This window comes from Rhinichthys klamathensis, unplaced genomic scaffold (genome assembly GCF_029890125.1).
Source record: "Rhinichthys klamathensis goyatoka isolate OS25496 unplaced genomic scaffold, OSU_Roscu_1.1 h1tg000461l_1, whole genome shotgun sequence".
NCBI classification, from domain to species: domain Eukaryota; kingdom Metazoa; phylum Chordata; class Actinopteri; order Cypriniformes; family Leuciscidae; genus Rhinichthys; species Rhinichthys klamathensis.
This window is the reverse complement of record NW_026606950.1, coordinates 310464-328112: the sequence shown is the minus strand read 5'-3', so window position 1 is coordinate 328112 and position 17649 is coordinate 310464. Positions and strand designations below refer to the sequence as shown.

General features: G+C 39.9%; 1 protein-coding gene across 3 annotated transcripts in view; it reads left to right on the top strand.

The window, feature by feature from the left end:
• acap3b (ArfGAP with coiled-coil, ankyrin repeat and PH domains 3b) overlaps positions 1–17649 on the top strand; it is a 105265-nt gene that overhangs the window by 47849 nt on the left and 39767 nt on the right. For all 3 annotated transcript variants that reach the window (XM_056236654.1, XM_056236655.1, XM_056236656.1), the window contains exons 3-4: positions 2777–2896; positions 3008–3061. In XM_056236654.1, the coding sequence (XP_056092629.1) occupies positions 2777–2896; positions 3008–3061 (174 nt within the window). The remainder of the gene's footprint in view (positions 1–2776; positions 2897–3007; positions 3062–17649) is intronic.

Here is a 17649-nt window from a genome sequence, read left to right as displayed (position 1 = left end):
CATGTCCGAAGATATTGAATTACTGGGGTTTGATCTAAAATGTTTGATCAATGTGTTGCTCCAACAATATCGACTGCAATGGATTAATTAGTCAGGATTACATTTAGAAAATCCCAGTCTGATGTTATCATTTTTTGTTCACTTCTTGCCAGAAGGCTAATTTTGTATAAATGGAAAGACTCTTTCCCTCCAACATATGGACCTTGTATTAAGGATGTCATGTATGATGTACAGTTGCAAACAATCTGATATTCTATGAAAGGATCAGCTTGGAGATTATTTTTTTTACCATTTGGCAGCCTTTTTTAAGTTTTGTGGAGAACATGGTCGCTGAAGAACTGGACTGAATGTACTCTATGATTTATATATATATCTTACTTTTACTGCATATTTATATTGGATTTCTTTAATGTTATATTTTTTGTTGTTCTGCCTCTTTATGTCTCTAGAGTTCTGATGCACGTTACAATACTCTTTCTTGCTTTCTCAATCATTTCTCAAAACATGATTAAAAAAAAAAAAGATTAAGTTCAGATGTATCCCAATTCGCATACTTATACACTATTCTGTGCCATTTTGATGTATAAATGGTGTGAGCATGTACTGTGTTCACATTGAAAATCCCTGGTATTTGTAATTCAAATACCTGGACGATGCTCTTATTTAACCCGAAAATCAAAGTGTGGCATTTTGAACGCTTCATGCACTCAACTGTTGCAGATGACAAAATAACCATAAAAATATCACATAGTACACTAGATGGTTAAGTGCATAGTGTATAGTTTGTCATTCAACTTCCATTTCATTTGATCAGCGTCTTTGCTTCATTTAATTGAGATGTTGGTTTGAGGCCTGGCTAACGAAGGACTAGCGCATTAGTGCATGGATAAAACAGAATAACAAATGTGCGCCGAGCTAAATCCCAGCTCGTACGCCATACAGGATTAATGGAGATTGAGAAAGAAACCTATTTAGCATTAGGATGCTGAACATTTGCATCAGGAAACTGCATTCTTGTGGCTCTCGACTGCTTCAGGGTATTATTAGAAGCGTCCAAATCTGCATACAAGGGCAACGTCTGCTTATTATTGCAAGTTTTTTGCAATATGATAAGCTCCAGAGTTTGAATTAAGTGTGTAAGATGCTCAAATAAAAGCTAGACCAAAGAGGCTAGTCTGTGTGTGTACATACACTATTAAATGTAATGCAAACTAAATGCAAGATCACACAGCCCTACGACAGACAAATATTCAACAAATAAACAGGCTAAATAACATTTTATTGACAATATAGAATAGCATTGTTGAAGGCCTTTCATTTCGCCTATTACAAAAGAGCTGTTTTGATGGCTGAATCTTCTCAAAGCATCTTAGCATGCTAACAATCACTGTGAGACTTTTAGCATGCTAATGCCGGGAACACACTGCATTATTTTCAAAGTTGTCGTATCGCTGTTCTCCTGACTCTACACGACTGCCTGGGGTAGCATTTAGTTGCTGTTGTGTGCACGTTACACAACGTATCGGCGACGGGGTCACACATTGCACAATATTTTAAGAGGAAGCATCGCAGACAACTCTGTCTGGTCTACATGTTTTACAACCAAACACACGTGATAAGTGATGCAGTTGAGTAGATCATCCAAGACTGGATTTCTCCTTGTTAAAAATTGTAGCCCTCAGAAAGCTTGCGATCCAAGTTGTCTGTGAAAAAGAAGAATATGGAGGAGAGAATAGAGTACGGTGCAGTTATGACGTCACTTTGTAGGCCAAACGTCTGTTAGCATCACACTGGTTGCCTCGACACAAACCCATAAGGATTTTCCATAGGCTTTTGGATTATCGCTAAAAACAAGCTGTGTGATCAACAAAAGTTTATGATACTTGCACGCTTTGTCCATCAAGATAATTATCACAGATGAACACAACTTTTATGAGTAAATATACAGCTGAGTATCTTCGGCATAACAGTGAAAGTTAATTCCATGTTTCCTAATTATATCTCCTAATGGTAGCATGTACAGAGTGAACAGCAGCGGTCCTAGTACTGAGCCTTGTGGTACGCCATACTGAACTTGTGATCAATAAGACATCTCTTCATTTACTGCTACAAACTGATAACGGTCAGATAAGGTATTTAATATGATTTAAGAAATGTACAAGGTAGTGTGTGACATCAGAAACACCAGCGATTTCAAACTGCGTTTTTGAGACTGTCTTTGATTCACTGCAGTTTTAAAGAGAAAATACTCAGCAATGCTGTCGACTTATGAATTTGCACATGGTTTGTCTTAAAGCATATTAAAAACACCACATAGACATATAAACAACATTAAAAGCTTTATTTTCACCACAGGGGAGCTTTAACTGTTTGTATTCAATGGTATCATCCCAAAACCGAATCAGTGACGAACCATGATGATACTATATTAACTTCATTTCAACCTTATATATAAAAACGTGTTAGTGTTTTTGTTTGATAGCTAAAGCAATTATGTGTTGGCATTAAAAGAATAGACCCAAATGACCACTTATCACAATGAAGCCGATTCCCGAATGATAAAATCAATTCACGCCCTCCAGTTTTTTGATTGTTGAAGAAATAAAGAAATGGCACAAACACTTAGCAATAAGCACATGTGTGATCTGAGCATACAGAGTACGTACGCAAAGTTAGAAAAATGTGTGTTCTACAGTCATGGCCAAAGTTTTGGCAGCGAAATAAATTTTTTGACAACTATAAACAGTGTTTTCTGTTTTCTGTTTCTGTCCATCAGCTGGTGAAGTTATGCAGTGGTATGATCGAAGCGGGTCGTGTGTACGTCAGTGCTAATAAACTCTTCGTCAATGGCATTCGAGACTTGTCTCACCACTGCAAAAAGGAGGAGATGATCTCAGTAAGTTTCCCAGACAAGTATTTATTTCTAAATGATCCGAGTCAAATGACTCAGGTAATAGTCAGACCCTCATGAGCTGTGTTGATTTTTCGGTTATTTGCTTCATTTCAGGAATGTCTTGAAAAGTGTGGAGAGAGCCTTCAGGAAATCGTCAACTATCACATGGTAAGACACATTTCCCCAGGCTCGCTCGGCATGGCCACATGTCCCATAATAAAACGCACACGTACACATTTCAGTCAGGGCCCATAATGATTCATCATATGTTGCCATAACCTGGCTCTCTCATGGGTGTTTTTATTATGAAACCATATTACGTGTGCCGTGGGGCGTAACTCAAACCAGAGAACGTGGATCTCTTTACACGGTGTGTTTCACATCATATGTGGCTGATTTTTTCCACATGCCACCCAAAAGCCATCTGCGGAGTCATAAAGGGCCTTCTGCTTCACAGGTTTGTATTGCGTATTGAAATTTTTACCACTTTTATTAAGAAGAGAGTATAATAAGGACAGGAAATGTTCAGGAACCTTTAAGGTGAAATGGGAATTGGAAATGTTGCAAGCCGGATTTGAACTTGCATTGGTCGCATGAGCACCACAGCTCAATGTAAAATGGTTTGTACATTTGAAACCATGTCTCGTTCATTCCAGCAAGTGGCTAATCACATTTATTGGTTAATCTGAGAAAGAGTACCTCATCACTCAAGACTTTTTGGGTGTTTTCCTGTTCTTGAGGATCGTGTAATTGAAAACAGAGAGAGTTGCAATCAGCGTGTAAAGCCCTACATGTCTCCTGTTACCACAGCCACCTTCACTTTTAAAGAAAGAGGAAATACCAGGGCTGTGGTATAAAGGACTTGCAGCTTTTTAATTGTCAGCCCGACGACGGCTGATCCCTTCCTGCTCGTAGCATCAGCAGTATCTGAACAGTCGGATGTTTCCTCGGTTCTCCCTGCTTTTATGGTTAATTAGACGGGTTTATTCTTGTGATAAACCGTTTTTGTGAGACGTGACTGTGGTGAACACTGAATTCCTGGACTTTACCAGAAACACATCTAGGTCAAACCCTCAAAAGAACATGTTTACAAAAATTTGGTGGAAACTTTTGTCGCTTCACTCAATTGGCATTACAAACCGACCGGCAAATAATCAAAAAAAAAAGTGCTTGTATGCAAGATCACAAATTATGGTAAAAATGGTAAATGGACTGCATTTAAATAGCGCTTTCAACAGACCCATGGCCACCAAAGCGCTTTACATATTGCCTCACATTCACCCATTCATTCACTCATTCATACACCGACGGTGGATGATTATTACATGTATGATTGATGGTGTATGAAATTATCAGTACAAAGTACAAAAGCTCACCAGTGACTCATCAGTTTTGGGAGTATGGACATTATACTTCACACAGAACACGTTTTTGCTCAAGTTCATCTGTTGCGCTCATGTGTTTTGCAGCATCTCAAGCTTGACACAGCCTTCTAAGTATAAGGGCCCTTTCACACCTACCTTGTTTGGTCCGGACTTTCGGACTTTTCAGTTTGGTCCGAATCAAAATTACAGGTGTGAAAGCTACCCTGGACCAAACAGATGAAATTTGGTCCGACGAAAAGAGGTAGTCTCGGTCCGGACCAAACAGATGAAATTTGGTCTGACGAAAAGAGGTAGTCTCGGTCCGGAATCAAACTGAACAAAGGTTTGGTTCGTTTCTAGTGTGAAAGCATTTCTGTATGGTTCTGACTTTCAGACCTTTTACAGGAAGTTCCGGTGGTTCCCGCATAGCCGAAAAACAGAAGGTGGCAGGAAAAATGAGCCGTGTCACATGGGGAGAGGAGGAGACGAGGTTTTTAATCGAAGTGTGGTCTGATGACATAATAAGAAGTCAACTTGCAGTCTTCCCCTCGATAAAATGTTCGCACGATGAGGACGTTCATTTGGCGAATTTGAACTAGCCTTGTGTATAGTTGGTGCTGCAGGTAATTATGCCATAAAAATAACTATATAGTTGCAACGATATGCGTCTGTTCATTCATGTTGTCAAAGTTACCCGGCGAATTGACAACACGCTGACGTCAGACGCACGTCCATTTACAAACCAATCAATGTCAAGATGCAGCCCACATACGTAGATGATGACGACAGGACACACATATGTCACGTAAAGATCTTTAGTGCGCTCGCATAATTGCAGTGTGAAACCAAACCAAAACTTTCTGAAAGTATAAAATGTATCAAAATGTGAACTTTGGTTCGGACCTTGGTGCGGACTTTCAGGTGTAAAAACGGCCATAGTTAATAGAAGTTCAGGTTTTTTAAAAAGCATCTCCAGACCACCTTGCATTACTTTTTTCATTCCACTACCTATAGCCTCTTGCATTTATGAATGAAAAACTGCATACTGTTTGAATTCCATACACTTAAAAAAAAAAAAAAAAAAAAAAAAAAACCATTATAGAGGTTATAAATAGAGTGGGAAAAAGACTGAGCGACAGCATTTGTTTTCAGCGTGAATTCCGCGAAAAACACACAAAACGCATCTAAAACGGGAAAGAGCTTTGCGAGTGACTGTACAACTAGATTTGACAAGAAATCTGAGGTATATTTTTACAGACTGCCGAAAGCTACAGAACAGAGAAGCAGATAGATCGCTGCAATTCATAGAAACAACTGGATCCAGGCAGAGAAAGCTGGATTTACAGATATCATTTGGTGTCAATATGCTGAATTTAGGGGTAAAATCATACCTTATATATTGTATTGTTGTATATTGTATTGACAACTCACCAATTAAATAGTTTTAATTAAATAGTTTTTACAAAAAAACGATTCAAGTTTTAAGGCTGGACGATATGACGATATGTATAACATTGATGTAAGTGATCACATGGATTCAGACCTACCTATATTGTATTTATATAAAGCGTTCACAGGCAAATTTGCTTTATGTATTTCCCCGGCATCGAAATCCGGCACATATAAATGATGTCAGGAAACACGATTCCTGCTGCATGTCAATATCCATGGATCACTGGGTCTTTGATAAGTTGTAAGGAACACTATATCGAGTCCAACCTTTAGTTTAAACTGATAATCGTTTGTTTTACTCGTGTTTTCGCAGCTTCATCTATTAAATTTGGTGTTTGTTATTTAAAAAAAAAAACTTTATTATAGTGGGTTGCACAATGGGCAGTGTGTAATTTAGTTGGTTTAGAACTTATGTATGTATTGTATATTGTGTGTGTGATATGTTGTATGTATTGTATATTGTGTGTGTGATATGTTGTATGTATTGTATATTGTGTGTGTGATATGTTGATATGATGTTTCCGGCGGGAAAGGGACGTTCTTGCTTGAGATGTTTATGTCTCGGCACAGGAAGTGGTTCTCCTGTTTATCCTTCTGCCACCCAGAAAAGGTGTCCGTCTATGGGAGGATTGACAGATAAAGCCTGTGTGCTGAAAACAATATTACTTTAATTCACTCCTCTTGTTCCCGCTCTCTCCTGTTTTACCAGGGTCAAAGCAGTTAACCTGTCACTCTATAAATCTGAAGTCTGGCCATTTTACTCTGGGATGTAGATAATCTGTCTGTCTCATAAATCCAGGACGCCCATCGCTGCCAAGTCACTGTCTCTAGCTTTTTTTTCTTTTTCTTTTTGGAAAAGCAGTTTTTCTTTTAAACGAGGTTCATTAACACTTTCTGTTTTTGTCTCTTGTTCTCCAACAGCCATTGCTTACCAATAAAATTGGTATATTATATTAGCTTTGCCATTTTTCTACTTTTATTGTCATAGTGCTCATGCAGAATTGCGAACACCATTAAAGCTTAATTTCACAGTATGAACTTTAAAGCAAAGAAGATACATTGGTGCACTTGTAGTGTAGCAATACATTGTTTGGGAGAAGTACAGTAAATCTATAGTAATTACAGTAATTGACTGAAAGCCAGTGTGTCTTTTCTTTAGGTAGTGTTAATATGTCCCTCTTTTACAGCTTATTGAGTTGTTAGAATCCAAACAGTCATAAATTGAACTAACTTGTCGAAGTGACGCCTCACTACCTCCCGACTGAGTGTAATTACTGATATTATCTATTTGGCAGGGGACAGTATAAAAGAGGTCATAGAAAGAGAAGTAATGAGAGAACGTGATGTGTTTTCTGGGATTTTAGAGGTGATAACAGGAGAGTTGACACACGCGTGCAGAAGCTGTGCTGTTATACTGATAGCCCAACAGATTCCTTTATGTCAGACACTTTTTGAATATGCGCACATCACATTTGATGCCTCAAGACGCATTGCACCAAGTTTGTTAGGTTTTGTGAGTTCTGTTCACTGTAATATTAAAGGTGGGGTATGTGATTTTCTTTTTTTGACCATTTTTTCAAAATCACTTGTAATCCTATTCCTAACCCACTTGCAGCCACTGAGTTAGAAGCACTGAAATGAAAATTAAGCAATTTAATCATCTGTGGAACGGGCAGGACTCGAAAAAACTCCAAACAGCCAATCATTTCCAAGAACACCTAGAATCATTGGACAGTAAGTGCGTCAATCAAACGTTCGTACCATCTCCCCTCCCCCTCGCGCGAGTCTATCTTGCCAAGCCCAAACTATCAAGGATGCAAGACCAAACTTGCAGTACTTGGTAATGAGAAACGCCTTAAGTTTTTAGTAAAAGTTCCTAATGATAGATTATTATCTTGAAGGCAAGCCTGCAACAGAAAAAAGCATAACGCCTGTTAACTCTGGTACGCAGGGAAGGAGACAAGAGGTTTTTTTAAATGAGAAAATAGCTTATCATTTAACGAATCGACAGCCCATCGGCTCTTCAACATGTTTGCTCTTAAACATTCATTTTGGATTGATCTATTTTTAGAGTTTACACCGAAAAAGTGCTGTTTTATAAGAGACGTCTTGAACAACTGTGCGACCGGTACGATTCAGTTTATGGCACTTCTCATTCATTTCAAAATTATCCGCAAACAGTGATTGAGTGTTGCACAACTAGGAATAGTGACGTCAAGGCTGTAATGTGATTGGTTATCAAGGTACACGTGATCCAAGTTAGCCGTTACGTGTTTTCCAACGGAGTCACGGACCCTCGTATCTCCCTATAATAATAATAATAATAATAATAATACCATCTCTGGATGCAAACACTTTTAGTCCCGGTTTACACCTGGTATGAAGATGAGTTTTGGTCGATTGGATCACAAGTGGACGACGCTAAAGGTGATGATACACAGGGCAACTTTTTGAGCAATGTTGCTGGGCAATCTTGCCGAGCGATTGTTGCTTGGGCACTTTCCCATTGAAAATGGGCAATACATTTCTATCTGGATAATTCAGATCGGTCGTGGGCCCTGTGTCTCATCTGGTTGCCCGTTGACGGCAACATTGCCCAGCAACATTGCTCAAAATGTTGCCCTGTGTATTATCACCTTAAAGCCTAGTTCACACTACATGATTTTAAAACGTCGGGCTGAACTGTGCGGTTCACACTACATGACTTGCTCTCTGTGAAATCAGCAGTGTTCAAGTTGTTGAGCTGTTCACACCACACGACACAACGTGATTGATCCGCAACAGGGGGTAACGCACTACACGAGTTGACAACAACTCTGTCACCCAACGATTCTATCTTGTCTACAAACCACGTTTTGTCACGAAAAATCTTGCGATAAAACGAACCGGAAATGACGCGAAACAGCACGCGTGCCAATACCCGGTGACCTCAACCCCTGCCTTGCTCTGATTGGCTGTAGCTCATGACATCACTGAGGTTGAGTCGTGCGACAGCTCTGGATATCTAGCATGCGAGATATTTTTCTGGGCTCGGCGAGGCGTCTGCGAGCGTCTTTGATGCGTTGTTGGCTCTTTCATACTAACAGATTGGCGAGCGTTCATCGCCCGCTAATCCCGCCGCGACTTGCACGCGAAAACACCCTGACCTGTCGGCGAGCTCAACGATTTGCAAATCGGGCTTAAAATCATGTAGTGTGAACTAGGCTAAAGGAGAACTCCGGCACAAAATGAACCTTTGGTCTAATTACACATTGTTACCTAGTCAACCGTTATCTGAGATTTGTTTTCATGATTATCGAATGTAAACAGTTTTATCTCTAAAAACAGTTTAGCCTATAACGCTAGTATAACGCTAGTATATTGGGCATAGAGTAATGACAAATAAAAATCGCTTGTTAATACCACTAACAAGGCTCAAAATAGCCCCACACGAACACGGTTGCATAATGAGGGTCCCTACCTTCAAACCGAAGCATTGAGAACTTTGTCAGTGTACAGACAGTTTAATAAGAAGATATTTTATACATACAGTCAACTTCGCGTATACAGGCAGAAGCCATCTTTGAAAAACAGTCTCTACCAGTCGATCTACGAAACGCCGATCCAAGCCTGCTGTTCGCGCTCACCTTATCACAACTTATAGCTCGTTCACATCTCACCAGCGCACTTGGATCGGCGTTCGTAGATCGACTGGTAGAGACTGTTTTTCAAAGATGGCTCCTGCCTGTATACGCGAAGTTGACTGTATGTATAAAATATTTTCTTATTAAACTGTCTGGACACTGACAAAGTTCTCAATGCTTCGGTTTGAAGGTAGGGATTGCGATCGAATGTGTTCGAACAGCCACAAAAGACTCTGCCTATATTCTGACCCTAATGCGTAAACATTATGGGAATTAAAGATTGTTGGCTGGAGACCTGAGTTTGGTTTGAAGACAAAAAATTTTTACCAAGCACAATGTTCTCTATCATTCCTGATTTCTAACACACACTCACAGCGTTCGGCGTGGTCTCCTGGCTGTCAGAGCAGAAACTAAAGCTGAACTTATTTCATCCATTAGATCGAAAGATCTATAAAAAGCCCATACATTTACCCGCCCATAGACCCTCCCCTCGAAGAAATCAGGACAGAAGTGGTTGAAAGTGGACAAAAGAGACGGATTAAAACACCAGGTGTAAACAAGAACGTGTCTCCCTCGTCCACTTGTGATCCGGTCGACCAAAACGCATCTTAATACCAGGTGTAAACAGGGCCTTAGAAGCTTTTATAACTGTTATGAAGTATTTCAAACTTATTATGAACATTTCTTTAAAGTATCTGGTTGAAGAATGTGAAGATGCAGTCAGTCAAAGTTACCAGTTCCAGCTGTAATACAACTTTAACTGTCATTCCTAGTTTCTTGTGAGAGCAACTTTGCATTTTCCTTCCTGCTAAACTCTCCAAAACCCCCTCTTTTGCTGTATTATGTAACATGCCCATTTCCAGAAGTAAGAATCGGGTAATACTCTTTTATTGTTTCAAGATTTTCATTTTTGCTTCACCACAACTGAGGGTCTGAAACCCAGTTTAGCCCTACTTTATTTCCACTTGAAAGCAACACAGAACCCTTTGACCGGCGTTATTGATCTCGTTCTCTTCCTGTGATGTCCCAGCATGCTTTCTCCAACACATTTTTCCAATTAAACTAATTCAACTGTACAGTTCACGAATGGCCCAGTCGTTTGGCAGCTGGGCTCTGTAAAGTGGTCTCGTATGGAGCAGTTTTTTTTAATGCAGGAAGTCAAAAGCTGAGCATGCAGTTCATTCGCATACGGACCTTTTTCAACAGCTTGCAGCTGAACATGCTGTCGTTCTCTAAAGCGTGTCACTGCTCCAAAGAAGAGGAGGTTTCCATCGGATGTTCCTCGTGCCAGTTTGGAACATTTGGTTGCGACTGTTTGGCTTTCTGTGGGCAGCCATTCTCTGTCGCCTTTATTGTATTTGGGTGGGTTTTTTTTTCAGTGATGGGCCTTTTGTTGTAGACTTTTAGAAAATTAGTTTTTGAAGGAGTTACACCGGGTTGGGTACCGAAACGCGGTGCCAATAGGGAACCGGTTCTGACGTAAACGGTAGTAACCAGACCGAATAAGAACGAAAATGTCGGTGCCTGAGTCTCTGTGGCATAAGGCGCACACACGCAAAGTCTCTCGCTCTCTCCCTCTCTCTCTCCGCCGTGCACGCACTATACGGTTTATCGGAGCACTGTCTGTTCTGTCTCACATGCGCGCTTTTGCTCGCTCGCTCAAGCGTTCCGGGAGATTTCAACTAATTTGCGGGCATCAGGGAGCCGTTATCAATATGCAGGAGACTCCCGGAACGTCTGCTGATAGCGAGGGGATTATTGAAGATGCCGAAGACAAAACGCTCCAAGGTTTGGCTGCATTTCACGTTTAAAATTACGCGTCAGAACGATTGTCTGAAGCCCATATAGAATCACGATTCACTCCAATCCATTGGCTGATGGCGCGGCCGCCGCCTTGACGCTCACGTCATCGTATTATATTAGCGCGCACATCATCTGCTCCTCAGAGTTCTCTGCCGAAAAAGGAAGCTTGTCGGCAGCGCGAGGAGTTTGGCAGTGAACGCAGCGTCTCGTTCCCTATTCAGAGAACATGGGTTACACCAGTAACCAGAGACGTTCTCTTTCATAAGTTTACTTAAAGCTGTGTAGCTAAGACGCAGTGGGAACGAAATACCAAACTTGCCAAGGTAAGCGCTGCATAACTAGTACAATGACCAGATAACTTACATGACTGGTTCAAGCAGACAAAACATGGGAACCTGTAGCCATGTCGATATTAGATTACCCAGGTAGTAATCTCTGTTAATCTCCAGTATTATTACATTGTTTGATACAATATTGTTTTATTTGATATTATGTAATGTGAATTTTTATTTTATTTTATTTTATATTGGTTTATTTATTATTACCATATATTACTTGTATTTATTACCATATGTTACTTGTATTTTATTTACTTGTAAGTTAATATTGTGTCCAGTTTGGCCCTGTAAATAAAGGGGTATTATTTTTTGATAAAGTGTGTGCGGTTTCGTTTTCTTAACTACCGTTTCAAGAACCGTTTAAGCACCGGAACCGTTTAAAAAATACCGAGTAGGTACTGGTATCGGATAAAACCCAACCGATACCCAACTCTAGCACTCACGATCATCAAGGTGCCAGACAAACAAGACTAAAGATCTCAAAAAATAAATAAACTGTCCGCACACTTAAATCCTTTAAAGGTCCCGTTCTTCATGTTTTTTTGACGCTTTGATTGTGTTTACAGTGTGCAATATAACATGTGTTCATGTTTCGCGTGTAAAAAAACACAGTATTTTTCACACAATTTACTTATCTGTATACCGCTGTTTTCACTGTGCAAAAAACGGCCTGATGACTTCCTTGTTCTATGAAGTCCCTCCAGAGATACGTAACGAGTTCTGATTGTGCCAGCGGTTCCTGTGTTGTGATTCGACGGCAGCTTATCGCACGTTGCCCGGAAAGGTCACGCCTCTTACCATAAATTGGAGATGCCCACTTCTTCTCCCTGGGAGCGCAACAAGACCACGCCCCCTTTTTTGGTGTATTCCTGTGGGCGGAGATTAGTCAAAAAACTGTTCTAGTTACGTCATTAAAAAAGGAAGTAGAGGGATGGAGTCCAAACCGGCCGTTCGCTGCTTTGAAAGGGGACTTCTGTTAAATAAAATATCTCGCTAGGCATTGAACTTTGAGCTTTATAATTTTACAGGTATTATTTATGCTCTAACAGCAACATTACACGCTAATTAAAGTTTGAAAAATGGAATCGCGAAGAACGGGATCTTTAAGCAAATTTAATCACCAAGCTTTCGGTCAAAAGACCATCCTCATGGTATACAGACAATAAATGTAACAATCAATTTAACTGTGTTCAAACACATCAGGACAATCAACAGTGATTACCAGCACCTGTGAAAGCCAGGTAGGAGAGTTATAGTTTTTCTTTAACCTACCCAATATACCGAGTTATCTAGGTAATTTACACATATACAAAAATTATACAAAAATACAGGCGCATATCACATATTTTTGTATATGTGTATATATATTTGTTTCTTGTATTGGGGATTTTCACTATGGGGACTAAATGTGTAAATTACCTAGATAACTCGGTATATTGGGTAGGTTAAAGAAAAACTACAACTCCCACTATTGGACTACAACTCTCCTACCTGGCTTTCACAGGTGCTGGTAATCACTGTTGATTGTCCTGATGTGTTTGAACACAGTTAAAGTCCCCGTGAACCGGAAGTTGCAAACGACTTTTCTCCAGTGTTGTGACGTATTTCCGAGAGAAACGGAATACTAATGAGGCAAAATGGTGGGCGTGGCTTTTTTCCCAACTAGCACCTGATTGGATCTAGAAAAGTAGGTGTTTTCATTCAGCCTGTCTACTGTCAGTTGGAGGGGCGTGATTACGGATGTTAAGAAGACGCCCAAACCGTGAAACCTACGTCATCAGGCGAGGTCCTCCAACGCAGAGGGGAGGGGAAATGTCAGATTTTGATTAAAGATTACGAAGCCAAAAAAATTTTTTGTGTGGATTGACTTGCATGGATGAATTGTTCACCACAAAACGATCAATTTAGGCAAACAAAGTAAGTATGGTCAATTTTGAATTCATGGGGACTTTAAATTGATTGTTACATTTATTGTCTGTATGCCCTGAGGATGGTCTTTTGACCAAAAGCTTGGTGATTAAATTTGCTTAAAGGATTTAAGTGTATTTATTTTTTGAGAAAATTAGTTTTTAAAACAAACTTTTCTCTCTTTCTTTAGTATACTTCATTTACTAACAATGTCCAAAGACGTGGATGAACAAGCATTCAGCCTTTTTTTTTTCTTTTTTTTTAATAATATTTGTCTTGCTATTTCAAAGCCACCATTTTACACACAATTAATATTTGCACAACTTTGACATGATTTGACAAAATTACAGTTTGCATAATAGCATGGATTCACAGTAAAACGCAAGGATCTTTGGTTTAATCTCATATAGTGTGTCTGCAACGCTTTACGGCGTCCTGGCAGAAAAACTAGCATGTTTACTTTTTTGGGGTCCTCCATTTTTGGGTCACATCAGCGCATGTTTGCATAGAAAAAAGGTTATGCAGCGGCTCCGACAGCGCTTTATGATTGTCCGAAAGCAAACTTCATACGTCAGCGCATTTGTGCTAATGGTGCGTTCAAGTCATCTCGTAGCTAGATCGTATCGCACATGAACGCCACCACAATGCCACAATGTCATAAATGCGAGTGGGGAGCTCGGGATTTTCTTTAAGTCCCGATCTTTACGAGTTGGGGGCGTGTCAGTGAGAAACATGGCGAAATACCACTATACTTCAAGGTTTTTAGCTGTGATATTGTTTGTCAGGCTTTTCTATTTACAGCGCAGTAAGCTAATTGCCTGCACAGAAAATGATAGCATTATAAAATAACAATGTAATATGATATTATATATATTATAAAATAACTGCAGTGGCTTCATAAATTAACTAAAAACATAAAAAAGCAAAGCACACCTTATGCAAACCTTTGTTCTTCATTTTCTAGAACTACAGTTTAAGAACCTTGCTGTAGCTATTTTTGTGTATTAATTAAGAGAAAGTACACCGCCATCTTACTCCGCCGAAAGTGACTTGAACACACCTGTCGTCGTAAACTCGACTTCCCAGGAGGACTTGAACGCACCATCATACCGGTAATCTTGAGTCTTTGGTTCACACACCGCATCATACCGATTAATTTACTGGTAATGTTACAACTTCTTATACCAGGAAATTGCCAGAACTGATGTACCGGTATTTTTTAAATCTCTTTAATTAACGGTAATTTACCGATAATTAACCAGTAAAGACTGTAGGCTATTGTGTGAAAGGGACAGGTGACTAATTGTGTGCAGGGGTGGAAATGATAAAGAGAGATAAATCATTTTCATATAATAAAATAATCAATTTCAGATTAACCGTGAAATATAAAAAGGTTTTTGTTTATTTCACTCTTTGCTTAGCTTGTAGCCTGGTTAAAACCAGAGCATTCTCAGTTGTAACTGAGTTATGGTCTGGCAAAGCGTCATAGACAAATCATTTCCAGAGGGGCGTCACCAACGGACGTCGCGGATAGACCTAAACCCAATCAGAGCGATGAAGGAGATGACGTATGCAGAACGGCGGAGAAACATCTCCGAGTGTTGTTCTTTGCTCGGTTTTTAACTAAAAGGAAACGTTCAAATGGCTTAAAACAGACGCGATAGCTGATTGGAACGAGTGATGTGCGACGGCGGCATCCATCTTTGTAATGTAGGCTACAAAATCTGCTTCAAAATCCCAGCGCTGTCGTCATCGTGTAAAGCCCGCCCCAACGCTTCTGATTGGTGCCTCGATTTCGGCGGATTGGAAATGGGCTTGAATGAGCTCTTTGCCAGACTAACTTTCAGAGCAAATCTAAATTTGCCGGAACTTGTCTGGGTTTTCCCGGGCTACTTAGCTTGTGAAAGATAACATGAATTTTTAAATTAAATTCATAGTTATAAGATGGAATTTTTATATTTTATTTCTAAAAGCCCATAAAAACGATTTGGAAAGTAGCAAAAATAACAAAGGCATGATGTATTAAGTTAACGTGGCCTTCATAACAAAGAAAAATCTGTCTGTTTAATAAAAATCAACCCCTGGTACATAAAAGTGCCTGACGTTGAAGAACCACCCATTCATCGCTTTGTCTTTTTCCCTCTCGTTCACTCATCCTCCTTTTTTGATCGACTGCTGAAGGGCTGCAGAATCTTCTCTCTTCTCCATCTCTGTGACTGTGACGCTTCACTGACTCTGGAGCTCTCTGCGCTAGCGTCTGGCGCTACATAAAGGGCCTGTGCTTTCTCAAGGGCGCTAGCACACATGTACGGCCGGGCTGCAGGCCACGATTAAACCTCGTCTCACACACACTCGCTCAGGCTCTTTCAAATCTTCCCCAGTTTCTCTCTCCGCCTACATTCACTCATCTCGAGTCTTGACGTTCTCTTGATGTCTTTCTTAGAGTGTCACCCGAGGTGATGCTATCATGGTCTTCCACGCTCGCTAGAGACAATCTGAGCTAAAACAAGGATAGAGGATGAACTGAAAGGCAATTAAAGAGGGATCTCACACAGTGAAAAGGAAGTGAGAATGCGAAAGAGAAGTCGCAATGCTAATGTCTAGAGATGTGGCCGCAGTGTAGAGTCATTAATGGCTCAGTAAAGCATGCTGGTTAATTACCCTGCTGAACAGTGTTCAACACTCTCTGAACTCTTTAAATAGACTTTAACTAATATCATCTGAAGCAAAACTAAAGAAACTGTAACTTTAGCACATTACTGACTCTGGGTCTCAGATGTTTCTCAGGGATCCCTCACCAAAATTAACTCAGCCATTGAAAACGAAGCCCTTTTAACAAAACAGACCAAACCATTTTATAATTACAGGGATCTCAATTCAATAGAAGATCTCAATTCAAAATTCAGTGCATGAAACTTAAAGAAAAAAATTTTAAATATACTCACAAATAAACTCTGTAAACATATGAAATCACATTCACCATAAAGCAATAATGAAAATAAACTGAAACACATAAGTATACTTTATACACACATTCAAATTAAAAAATGACTCGAACACATATTCTCCCAAAACCTACATTTCCCATAATTCCCGGCAAAAGATCAGGTAATGCCACGGCCTTTTAATAACAAGCCTTTATTCCAAGCTTCAGTCATGATCCCTGCGGAACGATGGGCAAGATGCACAATCATTCAAAACAAAATTAAATAAAAATGTTAAACCCATATCTTTACTATACTCTAGTAATGAATTACTGGCGATGTCGCTCTTTGATCTTTAATGCGAGCATAAAGAGACAACGCGCACCTCTAATTCAAATGTTTTGGGGTAAATAATATTAAAGACACAAAATAAATACATAGAAATGTATAAACAAGCAGATAAAAAAAAAAAACATTGATCCCTCAAAGCAAACGAAATATCAATTTCGCATACAAAAAAAAAACTAGAACAATTCAAATGAAATATTTATTAAGTGTGACCTCTGTCATGACAAAGCACAACAAACCTTTTTTTGGATTGAATTTTAAATCACAAAAATAAAAATTTTCACGTAATCGTGCAGCTCTAGTGTGTACATGTGTGCATGCTGGGCTGATGATTAATTTACCGTAATGCAAACCCCTAGTGTACACATAAAAACTGGAGTATACTAACTGGGTCCAAAGTATGAGCAGTAGTAGCCAAGCATCACTAATGAAAGAATCGGGACATTTGAGGCGGATGAATAGAAAATGCTGAATCTAGTCCTTTATAAAATGCAAAGGCTGGGATTTGACAGAACTGTACAAAATGCAAATGTCTAAGCTTGTCTGCTTCCCCTTTCACCCGCTCTCTCTCTTCCTCTCTCACATGCCAGCTTTACCCTCAAGACATGTTGCCCTCCTGGTCCATGTGACACGCTCGGTCACATGTTCTCTCGTTGCAGCTTATCTCTGCCGTAAAGCTGAGCGCTTGTGACCGGAATCGAGATGATTGCAGCGTAAAGCTTTTCCTCTAGCCCCGTTCTGCTGATGTATGATCCACACTGACAGACCCCGGCACTGACATGCCTTCATTCTTACAACCTTCCATCAGAGGTTTCCTCGCAGGACCCCCGGGGTTTGATTCCATGTGCAGATTGTATTCTCGTACGCGTGGCACTGTGTTTGCCTGGGTGACTTTGCGACGCATCTGTGACCTATTCAACCCTTGACCTGCAGTCACCCACCGCGAGAGAGAGTGTGAGATGGTGTTGGGCTCTGCTGCAGTATTCGGGTTTACAG